The sequence below is a fragment of the Haliotis rubra genome, unplaced genomic scaffold (genome assembly GCF_003918875.1).
Source record: "Haliotis rubra isolate DU_JTF1 unplaced genomic scaffold, ASM391887v1 Scf24, whole genome shotgun sequence".
In the NCBI taxonomy this organism is placed as follows: domain Eukaryota; kingdom Metazoa; phylum Mollusca; class Gastropoda; order Lepetellida; family Haliotidae; genus Haliotis; species Haliotis rubra.
Genome location: NW_025766447.1, coordinates 1,556,902 through 1,583,907, shown reverse-complemented (window position 1 = coordinate 1,583,907; position 27,006 = coordinate 1,556,902). Strand labels below are relative to the sequence as shown.

Here is a 27,006-nt window from a genome sequence, read left to right as displayed (position 1 = left end):
TAATTATTAAAATCCAAAGTATTATATATTCCCACCTCCTTTCCGTAGGATTCTACAAGCAAGAGATGAGTCAGGATAAGGAAAAATATGTAATTTTTAGAGTAAAATTGATATTTTATACTTATCCTGACTCATGAGGTAAGCTCCTCCCATCCTCCCCACATAACACTTTGGATTTCCTGTAAATTCAAATGTTGGGCTCAGTATATGAGGAGAGAGTGAGGCACATGGGTGGAGGTGGCTCTGCTCCCATTGAAGGGGCTTGTGGAAGGGAGGTAACTCGTGGTGAGTACTAATTAGTGATTTTACATTGAAGGGAGCTTCAATTAGGGGAGATACAAGTGTTCCACTATGTTCGCAAGAAGAAGAAGACAAGCAAAAGAGCATGAGTCAGGATAAGTATAAAATATCAATTTTACTCTAAAAATTACATTTAAATGAAAAACAACCAGTTTTCTTTACATCATCCATCATAATTCCAGTGATTTCAATGGGCTTATAGTCAATAAATGTTTTTGCTTGTTTGTCATTTGCTTAGTGTTTTGTTTGGGGGATTAAACGACTAAAGGTGAATTATGTCTCTAAAAAATTAGGCGTGACATAAGGGCACAGAGAACATTTTTCATCTGTGCCATTTCAATATTTACCGTGCCATGGCACCCTTATATATGGGGTATTTCGAACACTGCTGTTAGTCGCTTCTTACAAATAGCTATGATACGAAGCCACTGACGTGTTCACTTTGTGTTGATGTAGGTTGCCATCCCGGATGTAAAGGATGCCGCTGCAGATGCTGACATCCTCATCTTTGTGTTGCCCCACCAGTTTGTGCGCGGCGTGTGTAAACAGTTGCAAGGGACCATGAAGGAGGGGGCTGTGGCTGTCACTCTCATCAAGGTGAACAACCACATATATATGTGTCGCGGGTTCAGGCCTGAGTCTTGCGAAGCAGACAAAATAACGGACGGAGACCCTCGTTTGTGTGAAACATCTTGTTTATTGCCTGTGAATGAAATACAACATTAGGAAGATGTTGTGTCAGCCATACATGTGTGATGGCTGACGGATGACAATTGAATGTGAATTCAAATTGTCATACTAATTATTCAATTGATAATCAAATAGCACAGTGGCATACGTTATAGAAAAATGTTGATTGTTTACATGATGACGTCACATAAAGCTGATGCATCATATTATTGCTAAAAATATATACAGCTGGTGTTGATAATAAAAGGTTTATAAAATATAATATAATTATACTTTCACACACTGTCTTACGTGCTTGTGCTTAAGTTAGTAAGTGATACGCGATAGATATGTTTACTTTATGCCGATCGGGTAACAATATGTTTACTAACTTAAAATACTTAACTGATAATAATTAGATATTTAGCACTATGAAATAGAGAAAGGATATAGAGAGGGTGCTTACCTGTGAATGAAATACAACATTAGGAAGATGTTGTGTCAGCCATACATGTGTGATGGCTGACGGATGACAATTGAATGTGAATTCAAATTGTCATACGTCACAGGTGTAGAAGCCCGTGCTTTTGGTGGTGAGCCAAATACGGGTAGCACGTACAACTCCCTATATCAGACAGTGGAGAAGCAGCCTTCTGATGGAAAGATAGAGAAATAAAAGGCTGTCGGCGACATATGTGTGAACTGACACTAATAATAATAATATTAATATGTGTATTTATACCGCGCTGGTTTCCATACATAAAGTGTATGCTCAAAATGCTACATATAAAGGTGGTGGGAGTGCTATAAGACATAAAACATTTGTACATAAAATGGTTGAAATATTGCAGGATATGTTTGTGAATCACTGTAGTATTTTCTGAAGGGGAATGTTTTTAAGGCACATTTGAAGGAATCAAGGGATGTTGTTAGTCTGGGTTCGAGTTGTAGCTGGTTCTATTGTGTTAGAGCTCCATAACTAAAAGAGCGGACACTCATAGGTGTTACATACAGCGTAACTACTTTCTTAGCCAGGTGTTGACCAGGTCAGTCTACATACAATAACCTTGGCCGAACATGCATATAATTAACTGTTGTTTGATTCTGGCCACTTGCTGTGCATTTTAGTTGAGCATAAAGTGAACTAAAATAAGTGGTTCCTTTAGTTCATTTTTTCTCTAGATTACTGAATGTGAAGAATGAAGAAGACTGCAGTCGTCAACATCTTCAGTGATACAAGAGGATTTTCTTTGACTTTAATCATGTTTTGGGGTGTAGGCTGCAGGAACAACTCATGAGAGATGTCTGAAAGTTCTGGAACCATGCAATTAACTTCTACCAACAAGTTTTACTGCTTATTTAAAAAAAAATAATGGGTTCCTAGGGCCTTTGATGTTTTCTTTCTATTGTTTCACTTTGGGTTGCCAAACTTGACATCGTGTATATTTCCGGACTGAGCCATTGTCTTAAGAGCCTTGGTTTGGTTATAACAGGGCTTTGATGTGGCCGAGGGAGGAGGAATCCTGCTCATCTCAGATGTAATCCGAGAGATGCTGAAGATCCCATGCACCATCTTGATGGGCGCCAACATTGCCAATGAGGTGGCTAAGGAAGACTATTGTGAAGCCACTATTGGTCAGTTGCATATACATAGGTGTGTCATTCTTACAGTCCTCTGTGATGGCTACAGTCCTGCTGATAGAGACACATAGCTTATATGTTTTTGTAACATATTTTTGCCATTTGTTTACTGAGATGGTGAAATTACAAATGTCAAGAACCTTTTTTGGCTGTTATTTATAGACAACCTTCAGTGAAATACAGAGATCAGCAATGTTCCTATCTACCAGCTTACAAAACAAATATGGTCAAGAAAACTAAAATTGAAAATTCTGCATTCCATGTTTTCTTGGTCCAAGATGTTTTTCTAGACAAAGACCAACATATGCACATGGCATTGTGTACATAGGACGTTCATGATACTCATGGCGATACATATCCTTATAGGGTGTAAGGACAAGGCCCTGGGAGCTATCCTCAAGGACGCCTTCCAGACTGACTACTCTCCATTGTGGTGGTGGAAGATGAGGAGACTGTGGAGGTCTGCGGAGCACTGAAGGTACAGTGAAGGTTTGGGGTCATCTGGGAGGTGCAGAGGTCATTTGGGAGGTGCAGAGGTCATCTGGGAAGTGCATTCAGTGGGACTTTTTCACCTGCTGCTTAAGTTCACATGTCAGTGTTATTGGCCATGTTTTAGATATTGAAATCAGCGTCTTCACAGTTGTTTTTTTATATACAACTTCCTTTGAAAGGACATTTGTGTTATTACTTCAGAATGTGTTCTTGCTGTCTTTAATAGAGGCAAGTAATACCTCTGTTAGTCAGAAAACCCTTGACAAAACAATGAATCTCAATGTAAACCCCGCAAATCATGTGATTGACATTAACCTTGAATATTGACTTGTCACATGATCAATATTGCCTTGAAGGATGAGGACTATATTTATGGATATACAACTTCTTTATTCTGTATAGGCGACGTTTCGACATAGATTTTAATGTCATTGTCAAGCAAGTGGTACATGAGAAGTAATTTTGGCTGATATATATACATGAGATGTTTGGACAGTAGATGAAGGATGAGGCAAAATTGAGTTGTTTACTTAATTTTTTATGGTGCATAGCTAGGTTACTGTAATGGATAAGATGATGGTTTCCAGTTTTGATAAACATAAAGATGAATTTCACTATAGCAAAATGAATGATTCCTTGTGATGAGTTCAACATGTCCATCACACCCACCCTTGGGGGTCAAATCCTTCTTTGACCTCCTCAGGAGTAATTATTGTACACTGTAAGACAAGTAATGACACAGTCAGTGTTTGTAACAGAACATCGTGGCAGTAGGAGCTGGCATCGCCCGACGGTCTCGCTATGGAGACAACACCAAGGGCAGCTGTCATCAGACTCGGGCTGATGGAGATGGTCAAGTTCTGTGAGGTGTTTTACCCAGGTAAGAAGATATTAGATGGTTATAAGCCCTGTTAAACACATCTCAAAGAATCAGGATATGATTACCACAGGGGTTAGTAAACAAATATAAGGTCCAAAGGTAAATTTCCGAAACAGTGTATATAGTGTCAGTGATGAATTAAGTACTCAAACTAAGCTTAATGTTGAAAACAAATGTGTAATAGTTTACCATTAGTAAATAATTTGCTGTGAAACTGAGTAAAATAGTTGTTTGCTAAAAATCCATGTGCGTGTAGAAGTCTGACCCCAGTGCAGGATCTAGATGAAATAACCGACATGGTTATCAGTAGGTCACAGTACCATGTAGAACCTGGATGTATTGTTACTGAATGCTAGTGAACCAACTTTCCGCTGTGACTCTGCCTGCCATTGTCGACCACTCCTTGATGGAATACATTAAAGTCACCATGACACATTGTCTATCATTGTCAACCACACCTTGTCTGGATTACATTAAAGTCACCATGACACATTGTCTACCATTGTCAACCACACCTTGCCTGAATTACATTAAAGTCGCCATGACACATTGTCTATCATTGTCAACCACACCTTGCCTGGATTACATTAAAGTCACCATGACACATTGTCTACCATTGTCAACCACACCTTGCCTGGATTACATTAATGTCACCATGACACATTGTCTACCATTGTCAACCACACCTTGCCTGAATTACATTAAAGTCGCCATGACACATTGTCTACCATTGTCAACCACACCTTGCCTAGATTACATTAATGTCACCATGACACATTGTCTACCATTGTCAACCACACCTTGCCTGAATTACATTAAAGTCGCCATGACACATTGTCTACCATTGTCAACCACACCTTGCCTAGATTACATTAAAGTCGCCATGACACATTGTCTACCATTGTCAACCACACCTTGCCTAGATTACATTAAAGTCGCCATGACACATTGTCTACCATTGTCAACCACACCTTGCCTAGATTACATTAATGTCGCCATGACACATTGTCTACCATTGTCAACCACACCTTGCCTGGATTACATTAAATTATGAAGTCATTAATGTCAGCTACCATGACACATTGTCTACCATTGTCAACCACACCTTGCCTAGATTACATTAATGTGTCATTGCCATGACACATTGTCTACCATTGTCAACCACACCATTGCCTTGCCTAGATTACATTAATGTCGCCATGACACATTGTCTACCATTTTCAACCATGCCTTGCCTAGATTACATTAAAGTCGCCATGACACATTGTCTACCATTGTCAACCACACCTTGCCTGGATTACATTAATGTCGCCATGACACATTGTCTACCATTGTCAACCACACCTTGCCTGGATTACATTAAAGTCACCATGACACATTGTCTACCATTGTCAACCACACCTTGCCTGGATTACATTAATGTTGCCATGACACATTGTCTACCATTGTCAACCACACCTTGCCTAGATTACATTAATGTCGCCATTGTCTACCATTTTCAACCACACCTTGCCTGGATTACATTAAAGTCACCATGACACATTGTCTACCATTGTCAACCACACCTTGCCTGGATTACAGTTATGTCGCCATGACACATTGTCTACCATTTTCAACCACACCTTGCCTGGATTACATTAAAGTCACCATGACACATTGTCTGCCATTGTCAACAACACCTTGCCTGGATTACATTAATGTTGCCATGACCATGTTATGCTGCTAAACACCATGCACACAGCCTAACCCAATGTTGAACTGAGTGTGATTGTGTAGGTTCCTCTCAGGGCACATTCTTGGAGAGTTGTGGAGTGGCTGACCTGGTCACCACCTGCTACGGAGGCCGAAACAGGAGGGTAGCTGAAGCCTTTGCTAAAACAGGCAAGGTGAGTTGGTCACACCATAATATCCACAGATTTGGTTACTCTTGGAATACAAGTATTGTCATTACACATACTATATATATATATGATCTCAGAACATAGACATGTGTGATGTGTGATTCAAGTTGCTCTTTGAAGCGAATAGCTGAAAAATTGCTGATGCGGCTTTAAGCAGTATTAATTCATTCTGAGTTACTTACAGCCATGCAACCACCATCCCTTTTGGGCAGGTTTTATAAAGGATTGGTGAAATGGAAAAATTCCTGCCCTGTAGATGGGTTGTATTTTCACTGCCAATTACGAAAGAAATTTGCTACTGAAAAAATGTTACATCTGTTTATGCTGAAAAATACTGACTTGTCTTCTTTGAAGGACTGTGTCATTGATCACATATACTTGGGTGCACTGCAACTAATGTTTCAGTGTCGTCACAACCCCTAGTGTACAGAACACAACCCTGTGCAAGAATCCACGAATCATTGGTATATGACCAGATGGTGGCCACATAAATACGTGCAAACACCTAGTTGCGGGTACAGCAACGTGCAGTAACTTGGGCAAAGTACTGTGACTATGTGTCCCAGTCCATCCAGCTGTGAATGGGTACCTCGTAAGGATGGGAAAGCCACATTAACTTGGTGCGCCTAGTGGCAGCAAGAGTTGTATGATCCCCAGGTAGTTGAGATTGAATAATACGATGTGCCGTTGAGACTGACATCCTATGATCGAGGGAAAAACAAAGTGCAGGTGTGCAGCCTAGCTGGAACTTGGCGCTATATAAATAGATTATAATATAATAAATAAATAGTGAGTGAGTGAGTAAGTTTGATTTTTACGCCACTTAGCATATTCCAGCAATATCACGGTGAGGGACACCAGAAATGTGGGGAATCAAACCTGGGTCTTTGTGTGATGAGCGAACGCTTTAACCACTAGGCTACCCCACCGCCCTGCACTGCAACTATGTGAAATGTGGAAGTGTGTTGAGGCATACATCAAACCCTCTACACTCACTGTTTGAGATCAACTGCTTTAGGCCTGAACTTGACACTGATTTTATAACCCCATTTATTTCATGGTTTACGGTATATGCTTGATTGTTTAGACAATTGAAGAGCTGGAGAAGGAAATGCTGAATGGCCAGAAGCTGCAAGGTCCCCCCACTGCCTTCGAGGTCAACTACATGTTAAAGAACAAGGATATGGAGAGCAGGTACGGCAGTATACTCGTCACTTTGATCATAAGGCTCTGCTAACATCATGTAGCCTTTTTTTCTCTCACTTCATGAAAACAGATCTTATTTCATTTAATGATGTTTATCTGTGTCAGTGGGCACACAGTGTACTATTCTCTGCCCAGTCATGGGCAATAGGGTAGCCTAGTGGTTAATGCATTTGCTCTCCATGCCAAATACCCAGGTTTGATTCCCCAAGTGGCAGTGTGTGAAGCCCATTTCTGGTATCCACTGCCGTGATATTGCTGTAATACTGCTGAAGGAACACCGTTTCTGGTGTCCACTGCCGTGATATTGCTGTAATACTGCTGAAGGGACACCATTTCTGGTGTCCACTGCTGTAATACTGCTGTAATACTGCTGAAGGAACACCATTTCTGGTGTCCACTGCCGTGATATTGCTGTAATACTGCTGAAGGAACACCGTTTCTGTGTCCACTGCTGTAATACTGTGATACTGCTGCTGAAGGAACACCATTTCTGGTGTCCACTGCCGTGATATTGCTGTAATACTGCTGAAGGAACACCGTTTCTGTGTCCACTGCTGTGATACTGCTGCTGAAGGAACACCATTTCTGGTGTCCACTGCCGTGATATTGCTGTAATACTGCTGAAGGGACACCATTTCTGGTGTCCACTGCTGTAATACTGCTGTAATACTGCTGAAGGAACACCATTTCTGGTGTCCACTGCCGATGATATTGCTGTAATACTGCTGAAGGAACACCATTTCTGGTGTCCACTGCCGTGATATTGCTGTAATACTGCTGAAGGAACACCATTTCTGGTGTCCACTGCCGTGATATTGCTGTAATACTGCTGAAGGAACACCATTTCTGGTGTCCACTGCTGTGATACTGCTGTAATACTGCTGAAGGAACACCATTTCTGGTGTCCACTGCCGTGATATTGCTGTAATACTGCTGAAGGGACACCATTTCTGGTGTCCACTGCTGTAATACTGCTGTAATACTGCTGAAGGAACACCATTTCTGGTGTCCACTGCTGTGATATTGCTGTAATACTGCTGAAGGAACACCATTTCTGGTGTCCACTGCTGTGATATTGCTGTAATACTGCTGAAGGAACACCATTTCTGGTGTCCACTGCCGTGATATTGCTGTAATACTGCTGAAGGGACACCATTTCTGGTGTCCACTGCTGTGATACTGCTGTAATACTGCTGAAGGGACACCATTTCTGGTGTCCACTGCTGTGATACTGCTGTAATACTGCTGAAGGGACACCATTTCTGGTGTCCACTGCTGTAATACTGCTGAAGGAACACCATTTCGAGTGTCCACTGCTGTGATACTGCTGCTGAAGGAACACCATTTCTGGTGTCCACTGCCGTGATATTGCTGTAATACTGCTGAAGGAACACCATTTCTGGTGTCCACTGCTGTGATATTGCTGTAATACTGCTGAAGGAACACCATTTCTGGTGTCCACTGCCGTGATATTGCTGTAATACTGCTGAAGGAACACCATTTCTGGTGTCCACTGCCGTGATATTGCTGTAATACTGCTGAAGGAACACCATTTCTGGTGTCCACTGCCGTGATATTGCTGTAATACTGCTGAAGGGACACCATTTCTGGTGTCCACTGCTGTGATACTGCTGTAATACTGCTGAAGGAACACCATTTCTGGTGTCCACTGCCGTGATACTGCTGTAATACTGCTGAAGGAACACCATTTCTGGTGTCCACTGCCATTGATACTGCTGTAATACTGCTGAAGGAACACCATTTCTGGTGTCCACTGCTGTGATACTGCTGTAATACTGCTGAAGGAACACCATTTCTGGTGTCCACTGCTGTGATATTGCTGTAATACTGCTGAAGGAACACCATTTCTGGTGTCCACTGCCGTGATATTGCTGTAATACTGCTGAAGGAACACCATTTCTGGTGTCCACTGCCTTGTTACTGCTGTAATACTGCTGAAGGAACACCATTTCTGGTGTCCACTGCCGTGATACTGCTGTAATACTGCTGAAGGAACACAATATTCACTCACTCTCCCTGTCCAGTCAAATTACAAAATTGCTGCTGTGTTTCAAACGTTGTACAATAAATACTGTGTTGTTTCAGATTCCCCTTGTTCACAGCCATCCACAGGATATGTAAGGGGGAGATAAAGGTGTCTGCGTTCATGGACTGCTTGAAGAACCACCCAGAGCACATGTAGCAGTATTCATGTGTTCATTGTCTTCATCAGCTTTGTTAAAAAGAAATGCATCAAAACTTAAACTTGTTTGCCCTGCCTTCTGAAATACCATGAAAACAAAATCTGCTTTCACCAGATTGGGTCTCCTTTGAAATTTTGTAGTTCATGATTTCAAGACTGATAAATGAGCAGAAATATTTTGAATGATAGGTTTATTTTGTTGACTCTAATTAGAAATGTCATCCCCATGTACGTTGCTTATAACATCACGTTTAGATTTACATCCATTGTGTCATAGTTCCTGGTGACTGACTGGTGATTATGAAGAAGACTTGACACTGATAATGGTTGACTATACACATGCGCAAAACTTAAACACCACCTGAGTCATAAGGAACAAGGACAAACTGTTATGAAAATACTGATAAACTTTCACTTGTTCTAATACATCTCGTTGAAATAGATAATGTTGAAAGAAAACAGCTTCTTTGTGTTACCATGGATACACTGAAGCCATTCATTAAGACTTTCACCATTAACTTGCATGTGAAGTGAAGTAAACTGCCAATTGATCATTTCTGACAACCTTCAACCTTCTCCATTATGTTCACATGGAACATCAGCCTTCCTGGGCTTGTTTCACAAAGCTGTCGTAAGCCTAAAATCTCGTAACTTTTCTCGTAGCATTCATACTTCCTATACTGTAACATAGGAAGTACGAATGCTGCGAGAAAAGTAACGAGATCTCAGACTTACAACAGCTTCGTGAAACGGGGTCTTGGACTGTAACTGAAGTTGTAGAAATTTCAACCGTTATTTTGGGCAATCTACTATTAATGTATGTAACATCATTTGGGCAATCTACTATGATCAGTTTTATTTATTCAGTGTTAACTGGGGGCTGTTTATTTTTTTGCGCATATAATATATAATTCATATTTCTAGTAGTTCACTTGTCAGTGAGTGGAAGCTGATATACATCTCGTCATCTTGCTAGTGTCAGTCTGCCATTGTACTGTGTCCTGAGTTAGGCCAAGGCCCTGTTTTACAAGGTGATGCTACCGTTGAGGCCATTTGTTGACCACATGCTACTTACACAGGTGTAAAACAAAGATTGCTTAAGTGGAACAGGTCCCTGGGTTACTTGGACATGTATGTGGAGGCGTTCATGTATGTAGGTTATGACATATGTGTACCAGCTTTGCTTGGAGGATTTGGGGATTATCTTGCCTGAATGATTTAGGTGGTCAGTACAGTATGGGATTACCACTTAGTACATGCAGGAAAGATAATCTGTAAATGTGAGTCAAGTGAATTCTGAATACTTCCGATAAAATATTTTATCTTGTAATTTGTAGATAAAACTGCTACCTCAGATCTGGCCTTGGGTCAAGGTTAAGGTATTGTGTTTGAAAGTTGTGAAGTACACTCAATAACTGTAGGTAGATATATTTGTTGAACCACAAGTCGTAAGTTCTGCTACATTCTGTGTGAGTGTAAATACCAATATTCTGGTATATTGGTATATGATCCCTGTTGCGTTACATAAATATGTGTGTGCACGGTTGAGGGTAAGAGGGTAAATATCTCGCTTGATCACAGAAATGTTAGGTACACTTGTTGAGTGTCATCAGAGAAGCATCTATCTCAGCAGCTATCTCACACCAGCCAAACAGGAGACACATCATGTAGCAGATGTCTCGATCCCAGCATTACGTCGGCAGGCAGTCGGCCAGCGGACATTCATGTGCCAAGTTGTTTTGTCTTGTGTTTCCTGCCCCCTTGTGTTAGCTATTTGCAGTGTAATCCAACATGCATGATTTATATGGAGATGTTATCATAGTCCCTAATACACCAAAGCTTTATATGATTTGTTCTTTCAGTATGTAGATGAATGTTTGTTTTGAGGCCAGTGTACTCTGTTTGTCCCATAGCATAAGATGCACACTAGACCCTGATAAGCACACTAGACCCTGATAAGCACACTAGACCCAGATAAGCACACTAGACCCTGATAAGCACACTAGACCCTGATAAGCACACTAGACCCATATAAGCACACTAGACCCTGATAGGCACACTAGACCCTGATAAGCACACTAGACCCAGATAAGCACACTACACCCAGATAAGCACACTAGACCCTGATAAGCACACTAGACCCAGATAAGCACACTAGACCCATATAAGCACACTAGACCCTGATAGGCACACTAGACCCTGATAAGCACACTAGACCCAGATAAGCACACTACACCCAGATAAGCACACTAGACCCTGATAAGCACACTAGACCCAGATAAGCACACTAGACCCTGATAAGCACACTAGACCCTGATAAGCACACTAGACCCTGATAAGCACACTAGACCCTGATAAGCACACTAGACCTGATAAGCACACTAGACCTGATAAGCACACTAGACCATGATAAACACACTAGACCATGATAAGCACATAGCATTAAGTAGTTGCTAATGATTACGCACATCTGCCTGAGCCACAGTTTAAATGATCATAGGGATTCTGTGATATGCTGAATATATTTTTTTAAGCAAAAGTAATTGTATATTTATGATTTTAAGATGTTCATCTCTATAAAATGGTTGTTATTTGAATATATACAATGGGCATTCATAATTGATTCTTTTTACAACACACTCTTATAGCCTACCTGATTTCTTGCTTATTGGAGACAATGTATATTTTGAGTAGAATAATGAGAGTTTCAAGATCAACAGAATGTGTGTGCTGTGAAGGTTTTGGGTAAAGCTAGTCCAGAATGATGCTTCTCCCTGTGTCTTGGCCGAGGAAGAAACAGGAGGTAGCTCTAGTCGTATCCCTGAATCAAATCAACGTTGGTACATCATGAATGGCATTATACTTCAAACAGAATAATGAGCACCACGTTTCTTCAACAGGTCTACATTTACTGGAGCAATTTGCTTCAGGGGAACGAGTTAGTGATGACTTCATCAGAAGATGGTTTTGCTAGCGAGTTAACAGACACATGTATTTGAGCACATGTTAGAGAGATCCATGGTTAAAGTACAAACAGTTTCTTGTTTCTGGTTAACAAGCATGTTTTACTTGAGACATTCTTGGTTAAAGAAAACAGCATTTTGTTATGGTTACTTTTCGTACATATATGTTCTAAATTGCTCAAGTTTTGGTTTAGATTATTCCTAAATATGCATGGAATACATACATAGTTTGTATGTCTACATTGTGTGGTTTGTTTGTACTCAAGATATGCCTACTGAGTTACATATATTTTGATTAATATCTATTGATACTTTGTTTCACAAGTTATGTTCTTGTTATGTGTGCTTCTAATGTTCTATGATGATGATGATGATGATGATGATGATGATCAAACAATGTGTTAGTATTCTGTGTGTGATGTCAGTGTTGTTATAATCTACAGGCATTGTATGTTATATATTCGATTGTATAATCATTTATTTCCTTGATCAAACGTTTTCTCTTTGATTTTATAATGTATATCTTTATCTTTATTTGATGTTCTTGTCACTTAAACAGTCATATGGTGTTCTGTGGACACTTCAGCTGACATGTCAGACATCTCTGTGTGGACAGGTCACTTCCTCTGTCCAATCAACATGGTTGTTCCATGTCGAGGACCATGCCTACTCTCAGGTCATACCGAACATTGCACGTCTATCTTAGACATATTTTACAACAGTTTCTGTCAACAATCTTCAGCTCCATCAACATAATATGCCAACAAGATGACTCACGTGTTGCCATAGTAACCACTAAGTAGTACTAGGTGTCTCCATGGATGTCATTCCTTGATGAGATGCTTCGGGGATCTGTTTAGAAGTTGTTGACTAACAAGAAAGTAACATACTATTTGGATAACAACTTCTTTATTACATAAGATGCGATGTTGCTTGACAACGGTATCTATACCAAACTGTCGCATCATATATAATAAAGGAGTTGTTGTCCCTATAGTGTCTTACTTTCTTATGCTTCGTTAGCAAAGCATGAACTGTGAGTAGGATCTAGAGGCACTGTTGTTTGGTAACGATTACCACATACCTGGTACTTCTGATCTGGTCAGCATGTGTCAGCCAGACAATGCTCTGTTCCACAATTGGATCTATGACTGAAATCAGTGTCTGACAGTCATAGTTACAAACATCTTGGCGCTAATTACGTTGATGACAGGGCGGACCATGTTCACTGCTAGGCTTCATGACATATCAGCTGGAGAGTCAACTAGTAACACTTATTACATACGAGTAATCAGATCAGTTTATTGTCATGTTGTTTCTCTATAGCATTTACAGTGTTGCATAACAATGTATTCCAATAAATATTATATGACAGCTTAACCAAAGCTTATTGAAAGGAATCTGTATTATATGTAATGATGGATGTATACTTGGATGTGTGATAAATATCAGTCATCTCCTTTGAAAATTGGTATGTTGGGGGGATAGTTGGTATTTCTAACGATGACAAATTAACAAATTCATCTGAACTGAAAATGTAAAAGACTAATAATACATTTGTGATTCCACAGCTACTCAGATAATGGGAAATCACTAATGATGTATTTGTCATTTTATGACTTGTTGTGATTAGGGTTTTTCAAGTGAGGTGGCTATGTATACTTACATCCTTGTACATTTATATGACACATTGTAACAAAACAATGACATGAAATCATTTTAATGACCATTCTAAGGATTTAATAGATATTTAATAGATATTCGCTTATGGCAAACCAGCGGGTACCTTCAATATTGCTGAAGGTGGCAGCCTGATGGAACATTCACACAGTAAAAACATGTCCTATTAGCAGTTATGTAGAAAATAAGAGCCAGTCATGTTTTGATGTCAGGATCCCAGTATTTTCCACACAATGTATGTGATCTTTCAGAAAGCCAACTGTCTACTTACAGTTTGTTTGATGTGAAGAGATGTGTCTTCCACTGCCAGGAAAGAACAAGGGTGGTGCAATCAACATCTAGCGCATTGAGCACCTGTCGATAGATACCAGGCACTTTAGAAATCAATTATTATTATTATCTGTAGGGAGTTTACTAATCCATTACTGTCAGTCCCCGAGATCTATAAAACTTCACAAGTTGTGCAGGTACTTGTACTAATCTGACTTGAAAATAGCTTTGCTTTTCACCTTTGATGTATCCGAATCACACAAGCTGTTTCATGGTTGACTTTGGTTTTGATTTGATTCCCACATTCCATACCTTCTAAAACTGGTGCTGTGATTGGAGATCCACTGTCTGCTATGGGAATGTTGGTACCGAACTGACCTGATCAGTATGGTTATCTGCTCTTTACAATAACTGTATTTATTGCTACATGTTTATACATCTGGACATCAAGGAAGATGTTAGGTCATCACTGACAAATATTCAAGTCTCAATACTTCAGTTGTGAGAGTTTTAAAAATGACCTGAGATTTCAGAAGAACATAAGGACAAAAGCTTGTGTCTCAGATGTCAGTTCCTTGGTGTCTTCTCTGGCCCATGCAAGCATACTGCTCACTTGAAATGTGTACATCGTTGTGATCTTATACATGCGCTGGTCACAGTCTTCAGATATACACCGACTTTACTGACTGCAATTACTGTTTTGTTTTGCTACTGTTTAATCCTAACACAGATGTCCTACGGGTCATGTGAAATAATTTCTGTTTGTCTTTTTACAAAACAAGTGCCTGAATAAATTTTTACTGGCATCAGTAGTGTTTGTTGTTTACCCAAAGATGAGGGTGTGTTGTGTTACATAGGTGTGGATGGCGTGTTGTGTTACATAAGGTGTGGATGTCGGACGTGTTGTGTTACATAAGGTGTGGATGTCGGGCGTGTTGTGTTACATAAGGTGTGGATGTCGGGTGTGTTGTGTTACATAAGGTGTGGATGTTGTGTTACATAAGGTGTGGATGTCGGGTGTGTTGTGTTACATAAGGTGTGGATGTCGGGTGTGTTGTGTTACATAAGGTGTGGATGTGTGTTGTGTTACATAAAGGATGTGGATAAGGTGTGGATGTCGGGTGTGTGTTGTGTTACATAAGGTGTGGATGTCAGCGGTTGTGTTACATAAGGTTGTGTTACATAAGGTGTGGATGTCGGGTGTTGTGTTACATAAGGTGTGGATGTCGGGCGTGTTGTGTTACATAAGGTGTGGATGTCGGGCGTGTTGTGTTACATAAGGTGTGGATGTCAGGTGTGGAATTTAGGGAAACCATCATGGTTCTGAATTCCCCCACCACTATGAAGGCAAGTTTTTGATTAGCATTAATTTACTTCCTGAGAACTGCTTGAGGGGAAAGATTTAATTACAAACAGATTTTATATGTGTCATGTATGTTTTCTTGTCCCTGACTTAAGGAGAGTATTCATTTTGGAAAGTGCATGGCAGCCAAAGTTCGCACAGAAACAAACTTAACAGGAACATTATCTACACACATAGTAGGAAGCAGTTTCATTGTGGATGCTTTGTGTAAAAACTGGGCTGGAAAAGAGGCCCAGATAATACAGTGGGTACAGTAATCTTATCTGGAGCTCTGTAGCTGCAATACCTTCACTTCACATACTGCATATATCTCTCCGGAAAAGTTTGTTTTTAGCCTACAGATGCAACACAATTTTTCACTGAGATTTTCACTAATGTCTTGATGCAAGATTTTTGGGGATAGCTAAAATTCTGAATGAAATGATTTTGTAAATTACATATTTTCAATAGATACATGTATTAAGCATCATGTCTATTTCTGAGAAATAACAGCAATGGACTCGGCACAAAAGCTTTAAATTATTATTAGAGTGACACCATTTGGAAAGTGAGTCTACCTATCTCTTGTACTTGTACTTTTACCTTTCAGACAGCTGTTGTGCACAAAGCCACACTTGCCCAACATTGTCAGACAAGTATCCAGTTACTTAAACTGGCAGCTCTAGTTGTTCAATAGCTTGTGTTTTCACAAACAGCTGTTTCTGAAGATCATGTTGCAAATGTGTTTACTGTGTCAAGAAGAGATAGTTTACTGGGAATCTAATTTAATTATGAATAGTATTCATCCAACAAATGACTGATGTTAGGTCTTGGAAAAGCTAGTAGAATATTCATTATTACAAAATATTATCATGAAAAGAATGCTTCTTTGTGCAGACACAAGATGTATTGTAACTGAACACAAGATGTATTATAACTGAATAATACCTGCCGAATAATATCTGACTTGCTATACATAATTTTGAATGCAACGACCCCATTTAGCAATATTTGACCGTTGGCCCATGGCTAGTCTGTCACACAGACCCTGAAACAAATACATGTATATCCAAGAAAGCCCATGCAAGTCTAGAATATGTGGCAAGTCTAGATTTCCACAGTTTCTGAAACTGAAGAAAGTCCCAGGTCTCCTTTTCATTATGTTTTATTATTTTGTATTGTGAGCTGTTTTTTCTGTAAAATATGTTCATTTCATAGACTGGTTGTTGGTCTGGCCCATGGCAAGTATATCTTGTTGGGTCTGTAGTCTCAGATATATATGGGTACAGTAATTTGTACATGATGATTTGTTTGTCACAATTAGCCTGCCGCTCCTAAAGTCTGTGGGTCTTCATGGCCATTTTATTATTTCAAACACTGCACTTACGTCCATCTGAAGTCTGTCTCTGTTTGTTTTTTTACAGTTAATATAGTCACTGATTACATTGTCACGCTGTGGAAATTTTATCCTATAAATTTATCATTGTGATTGTACATGTGTTATAACTCCAAGACATTATTTGTCAATTATTAAGTGGATGTTGTTCAACATGTCCAGCTCTCATCCACATAAGATCTAGATTTTGGTGTATCGTGTCAGCCTATTGGATGGCTCTGCCACTAAGTAAGATAGGTATTTCTAAAACCTTGATGACTGAATCCTTTTGAAAACAGAAATTTAGTTCACTCTACACCCATGTATTGTGTAAAAAAGGGTAGTTTTGCCTTGAACTAATTTGGCAATTTGAATATTCACTTATGATTAATCTAAGGCAGAAAACAAATAGGAAACAGATGTTGTTGGTGACCTAAAGTAACAATCCTCATTCAGGGCTAACTGACATACTCTTCAATTGATGTGTCTGCCCCCTACATGAAGACACATGTTACCAAGAATGCAAGTGATAAAAAGTTTCAAAACAATTTATTATTTCAGTTAAATTTGTGATTATCGTAAACCACATGGGACAATATGAACGTCACATACTTACTTCCAATGTAACTTTAGATCATCTAGTCGACATTCCAGAGATGCAATATGGGATTGGACAGAGGCCAAGTTCGCAAATACTACCATGTCGCTGTTTAATATCGAGTCAAGCTGGGGCCATTTTTCTGGAAAAGTTAAACGTAATGTTTCTACCACTGATGTAGCTGCAGAAGCAACTGCAAACCATGAAGTGGGATGATAACCGAGTAAGTTGTACTGCAGGGGACTGTATTAGACAATGACAAATGACATGCATCGTGACATCGGTTACCAAGGGTACATTAGATTACGAGGGGGCAGACTGGGATGGCATAGTAACGTCAATTCAGTGTGACAATGCAAAAAGTTTACTTTATCACCCGATAAAGTACTGTCACTGCCTTTGATCGAAGCATCTTAGAAGTCGCATTACAAGCACTTATTGACAAGTGCACCAAATTCGGACAAGAATCCAGTCAAACGGGGAAATCATTGTGTTAACGGTACATAATTTTCTATCAAATTTGATCAATATAAGAAGTATATGCCTCATCTGTGAGAAAACAAAAATTCAATCTTGAATTCTGAGCATTAAGATGCAGTGACATTCTACTGATGTCATGTTACAGTTCTGAAACTTGGTTACAGTACAGTTAAGGCACAACTATACAAACTTTGACCACTAGATGTCATTTTACTCTCAAGTATATAAAGAACTAAAAATGTGAGGAAGCAACTATATTTTAGTTACAGTAAGACAATAGATGCTCAGAGATGAATTCTACATGTTTGATAGCCTGTCTAAATGTGTGGACTGAAGAAAATGACAACAATACACATAGTAAATATGATACTTTAATATTAATGATATAATTTTATGTTCACTGTACAAATACAAAAAGTAATGTATTTTCATGTAAACTGTACAAAAATGGTACTTCACAGGATCAAAACACTGAAACAAATATACATAATTCAGAAACCAATGGAATACATCTGAAGAAATAGATTGATGTAGATTTCTATCGAGACCAATGCCTTGGAGTTCCTTTATGAACTTTGACTTAAGGAATGGTGGCACTCGCTCAATAAATATCACAGAGTTCTTGAAAGACTATGAAACTGCAAAGTAAACTGAACATGTGCAAGATTAAACAACTGAAAATCATGACAGATCATACACAAGGCAGGTCATGCAATTCATGGCTATTTTCTTTGGCATGGTTGGCTGTTCCTTATGATGTTGCCTCCCCCTCTGTTGGCTGTGTTTCCTGTTTTACATCCTCCCCATCCTGTGTCTTCTCAGTTCCTCCCTCTGCAACAGAAAAGAGCATGTCACTAAATACCAAAGACATTTGCTTTCTTATATTTGAATGACAAACTATCACAAACCAGTCTAAAGATGCTTATCTAATCCCAACTATGCTATATCTATTTGTGATCAGTTGTTACTAAAATAAAAATATTTCAACATTTGTATGGTTAAAGTATCTTTTAATATATTACAGAAAGCAGCCCAGAGAATACAATAAAATCAGGAATATGCTGAAGACGACAAAGAATTGTAGACTTTATAGGGAGTGTACAGATATTTTTGTTTCAGGATTTGTTTGTGAGATAAATTTAATGGGGTTTTACTGAGTCTTGGGTTCTCAATGCAATAGAGTAGGGTTATTGCCACAGTGGTCTGTAATATGATAAAGCATTAAATAAGGCAAGGCTGTCTGGGTTCTGATGACACAAGCACAAGCTCCCAGCTGGTCTCTCCTGGAGCTCATAATAACTAGGGGTGGGTATTGCAGAGAATTTTCATATTGCGATATATTGCGATTGGAAAGCATGTATTGCGATATGTATTGCAATATATTGCAATATATTGCATGAAGTATTTTTAAACAAAAAAACTACTTATAATCGAGTTAATTCTTGATTTACAGAGCAAAAACACAACAAAATCACTAGGCTTGATTAAGCTTTAATAAAAACTTTTAATCATGATAAAATAAAAATATGAATAAGATTTGGCACAAATGAAACAAGGACATATCTGAAGATTTCCGAGTGTTACGAAGTTTTCTGAATGCAAGTCAAAATACCGGTTTTCGATCAGCATATCGCAATATGTATCGTTTTCATGTCTGAACCGGTAAATACCGGTAAACCAGTTATATTGCGCAGCCCTAATAATAACCAAAAAATAACATCCACTGGAAGCACCAATTTCCTCATTTCAATTACGGTAAAAGTATCTATGTGTTCAGCACATATTTTGCCTTTGAGATTCCGGGTGGAAGTAAGTGAATGTTATACCACGTAAACAGTAACATTACAGCTGTTGTCTTATGGCCAGTAAACCATCCATTCTCATATCAGGACATGAACATGATGTATGCTGAGTCACATGTCACACAATCTGCCACGTCTCTCATGACCACCCAATCCTCTTTTAAGTCTTCCTCCATACAAGACAAACACATGGTAATGGGGAACAATCAGGGCAGATTGTAGAGGCAAATTAACACTAGAGCTTGCTAGAGCCAGACTGATGTTGCAGGAAATTGATCTGTAATTTCTTACCATCTACAGTCGCCTCCTGAACAGACTCTTGTTCCTTCTCCTCCGTCTGCCCATCCTGCTGAGCTCCATCTTCCCCTTCAGGCTTGACCTCTTCTGGCTTGACCTCTTCTGGCTCCTCAGTCTGTCCAGCTGCCTCCACTGAGGGTGCAGGACATGGGGGAGGGAACATCACCTCCAACTCCTGAGTCAGCTCCTGTCAAACAAACCCGCCATCACTCTATCCTCAAAACTGACAAATATACTAAAAAAATACAACTAAATGATTTTCACATGAGAGACTGCAAAACGTATTACACTTTCCTGATGTTAAATGTAGCAGGCTATAAAAAGTGATCAGATGTCGAACAAGTATGTGATAGGGCTGGGACGGGTACTCGGGTACTCGAATCCGGGTCGGGTACACCTGGAATCGAGTCCTATTTCTAGGAATCGAGTACCCGGAAAGGGAGAGAACTCTGTAATGACAAGGGCAGATCATAAATTGTCTTTTTCATAATTGACGTAACACACAATTACATCATTGGTATTGTCCGATTAATTAAGGTTATTATTAACGACTGTAATTTATCTACGCGTGAGCGGCGGGAACGAAAAGTTCTGTGAAATAAAACACTATCTTTATACATATATTTGGCTCGTTTTCTCATTAGGTGTGCTCTCATTCGCATAATCCGGAATATCCTCTTCTATCAACACGTAGGCCCATCATTGTCTCTATAATCCAATGTGAAATGGCTAAAGGACGGGGGCATCGACCTTTTTCTTAACTCATCCGTTTGGACCAAAGGTTAGAGAGGGAGTTTCCATGTATATTCTCTCGCCATTATCTGGATAAAAGTAACTACAACCAGGTGAATAGAAGTATATATGCATAGTGACAAGCAGCAAATTAACAACAACAGGTACTTCAGCAAGTAGCACGTTGTTGGGGTCAACAGGAGAGTAAGATCAACAAGTCGAAATCCACTCCATTATCCAAGTGATGGAATCAATCAACATTCAGTCAGCTTGTTTATTCTGAACGATGTACATCGGAATGCCGTTCTATGCAATAAACAGGGAGTTGTTATCGCGTAAGTGGTATGTTTAGATTATGTATCCCCATATTGTTTTACTGCAGTATAAGTGAGATCTGCTTCAGTTTGCGAATGACCAATCTTTTAAAGTTGATTTAAGTTCTACAGATTGATCTCAGATTAAAACATCTCATCCAAATTCGTGTTTTCTATTTCAGGTACTAAGAAATACTGAATTTTTACATTTTAGATATAAATCTATCGGTACCAGTTTGACGTGTCTGGTCATGAGTTAACTAACAAAGTGATTATGTATTTTTATCATTACATGTGTCATTAACACGTCATGTATGCCATTATAATGTTCTCTGATCCATTTCATCATACAGCATTTATTTCATTCAATGTTTTGAAGCTCATATGATAACATGAAAAATGTTACTGTTCCAGTTCCTTTTGAGGCGAGAAATTATTTTTTGTTCCTCAAGTGTTCCAACCAATATAGTCATGGTTACAAACGGCTTGATTTTAATACCTATCAAGTTAGATGTTATACGAGTGCATGCACACAAACCCACACAAAACATCTGTAATTTGTGAATTCTGTTCGGACGATAAAGAAATATCTAATTTGATAAGAATCACTATATAAATTATCTTCCCTTACTCTGAGAGAAGCATGGCATTATTCCTTCATTTTTTAATAATTTTATCTGCATAAAAGAAGGTATTATCAAAAATGTGAAACAAACTTCCGTATACTACCATTTCACTCACATTGCGATATTGACCATGGAATAATGTTAAGTTTAGTCTGTTTTCAATGTCATAACATGTGAGGTTCCTCATTCACACATACATACAAACTGACAGCATAACACAAAACATTATGCAACCAACCAAATTCAATACAATACAACTATCACCGCCTGTGCATACAACACTGTTAACGAATCTCTCAGGTGTGTTAGAGCGATAATCACATCGAGACATGATTAACAAACCTACAGCTCAGTGGATTTTAATAACTTACCTTTTTAATAAGAAAAGCAAGATTTATGGATGTCAACTTCTTTATTGTGAATAACACGACGATGTTTGAGACATATGCTTGCTCCTTCATCAGGTGAAAATCAGGTCACAGTAAGGAAGTTGACATCCATAAGTCTTGCTTTTGTATGCATTCCACTTCTAAATGGCCATCAGAGATATAACTTACTTCCAGAGGCTTCTTTAAGAGGCATAAAAACTTGCAACTTGGTTTTCCTTCCAGAGGCTGTCTAAACTGACTTCACTCACTCATTAATTTAACAAGGCAGTAGGCCTTGTTAATTGGTGACTCTTAACTGCCTTGACTTACTCATCAATTAACAAGGGATTAGGTCCTGGGCGTGCAAAGAACAATCATTTACCATCACCCACCAGTTATCTCCCCTTGTGGACATTTCCAAAATTGTAAATTTTTGGAAATCTCATATTTCCAAAATTGTAAATGTCTTGGAAACATCATCTTTCCAAGCTTGGAAATGTCTTGGAAACATCATCTTTCCAAGACATTTCCAAGCTTGTAAATGTGGACTTTTTTTCCAGTGTAACGAGGAATGTAAGTAATGCTGATACTCTTTATATTGGTTAAATAGACGTAAATTAAATAGCCTAAGATCTGTTTTAATGTCTTATTGCCATTCTTTCAAGTTTCTATAATAATCTCTGTCAACCCATTGATTGAATTTTTCAGACAGTTGACAGAAGCTTGGCTGTATTCCTTACATTTCGAGGTACTTTCGATTCGATTACTTGGAGCTTATTCCTACCGTCCCAGCCCTAGTATGTGATTACTTGGAGCTTACCCCATTGCTCACCCACATTACCATCAATTGTAGTTGACTAAATGCCAAGATTAAAAGCAAAGTATTTTAAAGAAAGCTTGCTCTGATTACCATGAATACATGAATAATCTGACAGACATGTGCCTCATCAATATGTTCTACAACATCGACTGTATTAGATAAAAAAGAATGGGAAATATTTACTTTTGTTGAAATTTGACATATTTGCCTTTTGGATTTCCTGAGATAACTTAGATAGTCCAATACAGTGTCCACTCTAACAATTTCATCAATGTGTTAGACTGTCACTAGTGAGCGATCATCACATCATGGTTAGCCTGTTTGTGTGCAATCTCAGTAAAATATGACCTTAGTTCTCACTACTGAAAATCAAAGGTCTAAGAACATCTCATTACTGGTCGTGTGACAATTACCTTTTGAGAACTTTAAACAGTCAACATTAGGCAACGAGAAAGCAGGTATCTTGAGCAGTACGGCACTGATATCGATTTGAGATTATGCTTTGAAAAACATTTTTTTAAAATCCTTGATTTCAAATTTGAAAATTGCCTTAGAGATGGCATACATTATATGGCAGTAAATCTGTACCATTCAAATGTGTATTCCACAGAAACATGAAACAGACGATGATCTTGTCTGAATACATCATACTGCCCGTAACTGTCAATCGGACTACACAGTGTTAACCTTTCCGAGGCTGGATGGTAAAAAAACATGTTCCAACTTTCCCGTTCCTGATCTGGTAAACGATGCACTGATCATGCAGATAGGTTGGATGATAGGTCGTTATGATGTTACACATAATGGGATGTCCTCATATCTATATATAGAGGTTGTCAAGAACTAAGATATGATTTTACTCAGTTGGATTGTGAGTGCATCAAATTGTCTGAAGGAAACAAAGGCACACAGTCAGTCTTGTCACAGCTGGGCTGCTTCCCAATCGTGAACACATTTCCATGTACCATATACAATGCAGCAACACATTGATGGTCATCTGATGTGTACTTTGTTAATAACTTGAAGTGGAGACGAAGATGGAGATGATGGAAATACTACCTGCACAACATCTTGAAGCTTGTTCTTGGTGTCCTCAGACAGGTCAATGTCTTGTACAACTGTGAAGTAACCTTTCGGGTGCATCGTCACTGGGTAGGAGAAGACTAAACCTTCTGGGATCCCATACCAACCTGGGAGGTGAGAGATGGTTTGATAATCACAATTATAACTTCTACAGCAAACTGCTCAGCATAATATGTAGATCTTCCCTAGCACAAAGAGAACATGCTTTAGATGCATGTGGATATTCAGATGATCAGTAAAAATAAACCCAGATGTATTGTTTAAAAAGTATATGAAATGAAAGAAATATTACCTTCAGAACAGACACCAAGGGAGAACATCTGCCCTGTCGGCGTGCCATTCGTCCAATGCTTGAGTGTGGTGGCCACTGCGTTGGCTTGTGCCATGGAGGCAGGGTGACCTAAAGCTGCCTCCACCACACTTCTGCGTGCTTCCACCAGCTCCACATACTCCTTTTCTATCCACTTATCATTGTGGATCATCTCCTGTGCCGACACAGAGTAAGATGGTGGCCCCCATATTGCCCCGTCGTAACCATGGACACGTGCCTTGGTGACATCAATGAAGTGTTTACTGTTGATGTTTCCCCACACGATCAAGTCTACCACACCTGCTGGGTTCACACTCAATCGATCTCCAACAACAGACTTAGCACAGTTTTCTACCATTCGTGACAGAGCTACAATGTTCTGACGAGGAATGTTTGGTGCATTTTTCAACATCATACAAGCATTGAAATTAAGCGGTCCATTTCCGGCCAGTAACACTTTGGCATTTTTAGCTGCAACATCATTTATGACAGAAGCATAGTTAGTGAAGTGCTCTGCATTTCGTTTCAGCCATTTCTCTCTGGGCTCTTCCTCCTGAATCTCCAGCTCATCCAACAGCAGGATGATACTGCTGTCTGTGAAAGCTTCACGCACATCAGACACAACCTTCACATCTCGCAGGAGACCATGTGCCAGATCATAGGCCTCCATTTCAACCCTGATAGGTATTCCCTCTTCTCTTCAGAATCATGGAGTCTGATCGCAACCTCTGTTGACTCTCCAAAAACCTCCCCACTGGCAATTAGGTTGATGAGGCTGTAGCAGACTGGACTACTGGCGTTGGTGATGCACACTGCAAGAGGCTGACTCAGTGCACGGTGCGCTTCTATCTCCGCATCAACTTCTGTCTTCGTCACCTTGTTCTCTTCAGCAACTTTGGTCATGTCATCACTGGTCATTTCAGACAGGACACCATAGTAGCCTGTCACATACTCCTGGAATTCATTGGCTCCCCCAATAAGGACTCCTTTGCCCCCCCTATCAATCAACTCACGCCAGATGAGTGGTGACTTCTTATGACTCCAACCTCGTACATTGCAAGTCTCATCAAGCCATTTCTGTAACGTAACATCCAACGTATTTAAAAACACTATATGCGCTATTATAGTTAATGTAAAACTATTTCATGAGATAAAACTTAAACTTTAACTTTTTCACACTTCAATAATAATATCTGACACCCCAGGCATATTCACTCAAAAAAGGTAATTTGAAGATAACACAAAATGCACATTGGCCTCAGAATTGAAGGGGTTCCTGTTTCAAAAACAAACCGAAAACACAACATAAAATATCCAAGACATATCCTTTCCCTAGTCACTGGTATGATCCAAAATGCCTTAAATCATCTGGATCTATTTATGAAACTTTTCTTTAAAAAATTATTCAAAATGCTTTTGTTGTTGCATTTCATTGTTGAGACTGTTTAAGGAATCAGAGTCAAAATGGGAAAGATTTCTGCCCCCGTAACCCCTGGTTTTTTTATCATTCTATGCCTAAGAATAGATTTTTTTTACAGAAAGCCTACCCTCACCCTAAATCTGACCCTAAACCTAACAAATGCTAAATCTGATCCCTAAACCTGAACACTAACCTCTAGAAATAATCATAATAAATAGAATACATTTCAAGAGGGGGTTACTGGCGGAACTCTTACCGTCAAAATGTGCATTTCATCATAACATATTATACCAGATCCTGTTCCATGGCCATTTGCAGCAATTTATCCTAAATGTCTGTGGTACTATTTTGCATGCTTTCCTTACAGAACTGTCAGAATAAAATGTCAAAGGTGATAACTGTTCACTCACTGAGCCATACATCATGATATATATACTAGCACATAAAAGATATTAAAATGAAGAATGATAGCTTACAGAGAAATAACGGCAAATAACAACTCTAATATATCAGCATAATAACATTATTATTATTAAAAACAAAAGAAGCATAGTTATCTCACCTCCCACTCATCATCAGTTTTAACTATCTTGTGCAGCTTGAAATCTGGTAAATTCTTTGACAGCCTGTCGCCAATGAGCTCCACTCGTGCAAAGTAGGGGCAGTCTGCCCTTCCTTGAAAATATGTATGTCTACATTATCAACTGGAGTTATGATGCACCTCAAGCTGAATTTGTATCATTTTCATTCGTGAATCAAATGCTTCTAACACTAATTTGATTTGCCATTTTGACAGCATAACAGTATGGATTTCCAAACACTGACCTGTAACTGGTGTGTTAATAGAATATGGTCTCTGACATTTGTCACATGGCAATTAACAGTACAAGTGCCAAAGGATATAAAATTAACAAACGTATGTATATTGATGAACTGGCAAAGCATATTGTCACCGATGTATTTAGCAACGACCAAAATATAACAACGAAAACAAAACAAATCTTGAAAAGCATCAGAACATTCGGTCTCACATTAAAAACACATTTTTACCATGGTAATATGTGTATTTTTGTATAACACACGCTGAGCATTGCGAAAATTAAATGAAAAGCTTATACAAATACAATTTGCTATGAAAGCTACATTCGCATCCTAAAATTCACCATTATATTGACAACCTTACCCACCTGCTATCACAACTTTCGCCATTTTGTTATCTGGTTGCCTGGTAATG

At 39.1% G+C, this 27,006-nt stretch overlaps 2 protein-coding genes across 2 annotated transcripts; one reads left to right on the top strand and one right to left on the bottom strand.

Moving 5' to 3' along the window:
- The first annotated feature begins 227 nt into the window (after nucleotides 1–227).
- Nucleotides 228–15,011, top strand: LOC124278665 (glycerol-3-phosphate dehydrogenase [NAD(+)], cytoplasmic-like). Its single transcript, XM_046714436.1, is given in 10 exon segments — nucleotides 228–275; nucleotides 757–897; nucleotides 2,463–2,604; nucleotides 2,977–3,030; nucleotides 3,033–3,088; nucleotides 3,861–3,920; nucleotides 3,922–3,982; nucleotides 5,759–5,868; nucleotides 6,971–7,077; nucleotides 9,196–15,011. Coding segments are annotated over 10 exon segments (876 nt in total). The 3' UTR covers nucleotides 9,293–15,011.
- Nucleotides 15,012–18,730: 3,719 nt separating this feature from the next.
- On the bottom strand, nucleotides 18,731–26,988 carry LOC124278605 (putative malate dehydrogenase 1B). Its single transcript, XM_046714351.1, is given in 7 exon segments — nucleotides 18,731–18,831; nucleotides 20,094–20,286; nucleotides 24,019–24,149; nucleotides 24,335–25,027; nucleotides 25,030–25,429; nucleotides 26,335–26,447; nucleotides 26,960–26,988. Coding segments are annotated over 7 exon segments (1,632 nt in total). The 5' UTR covers nucleotides 26,982–26,988; the 3' UTR covers nucleotides 18,731–18,751.
- Nucleotides 26,989–27,006: the final 18 nt, after the last annotated feature.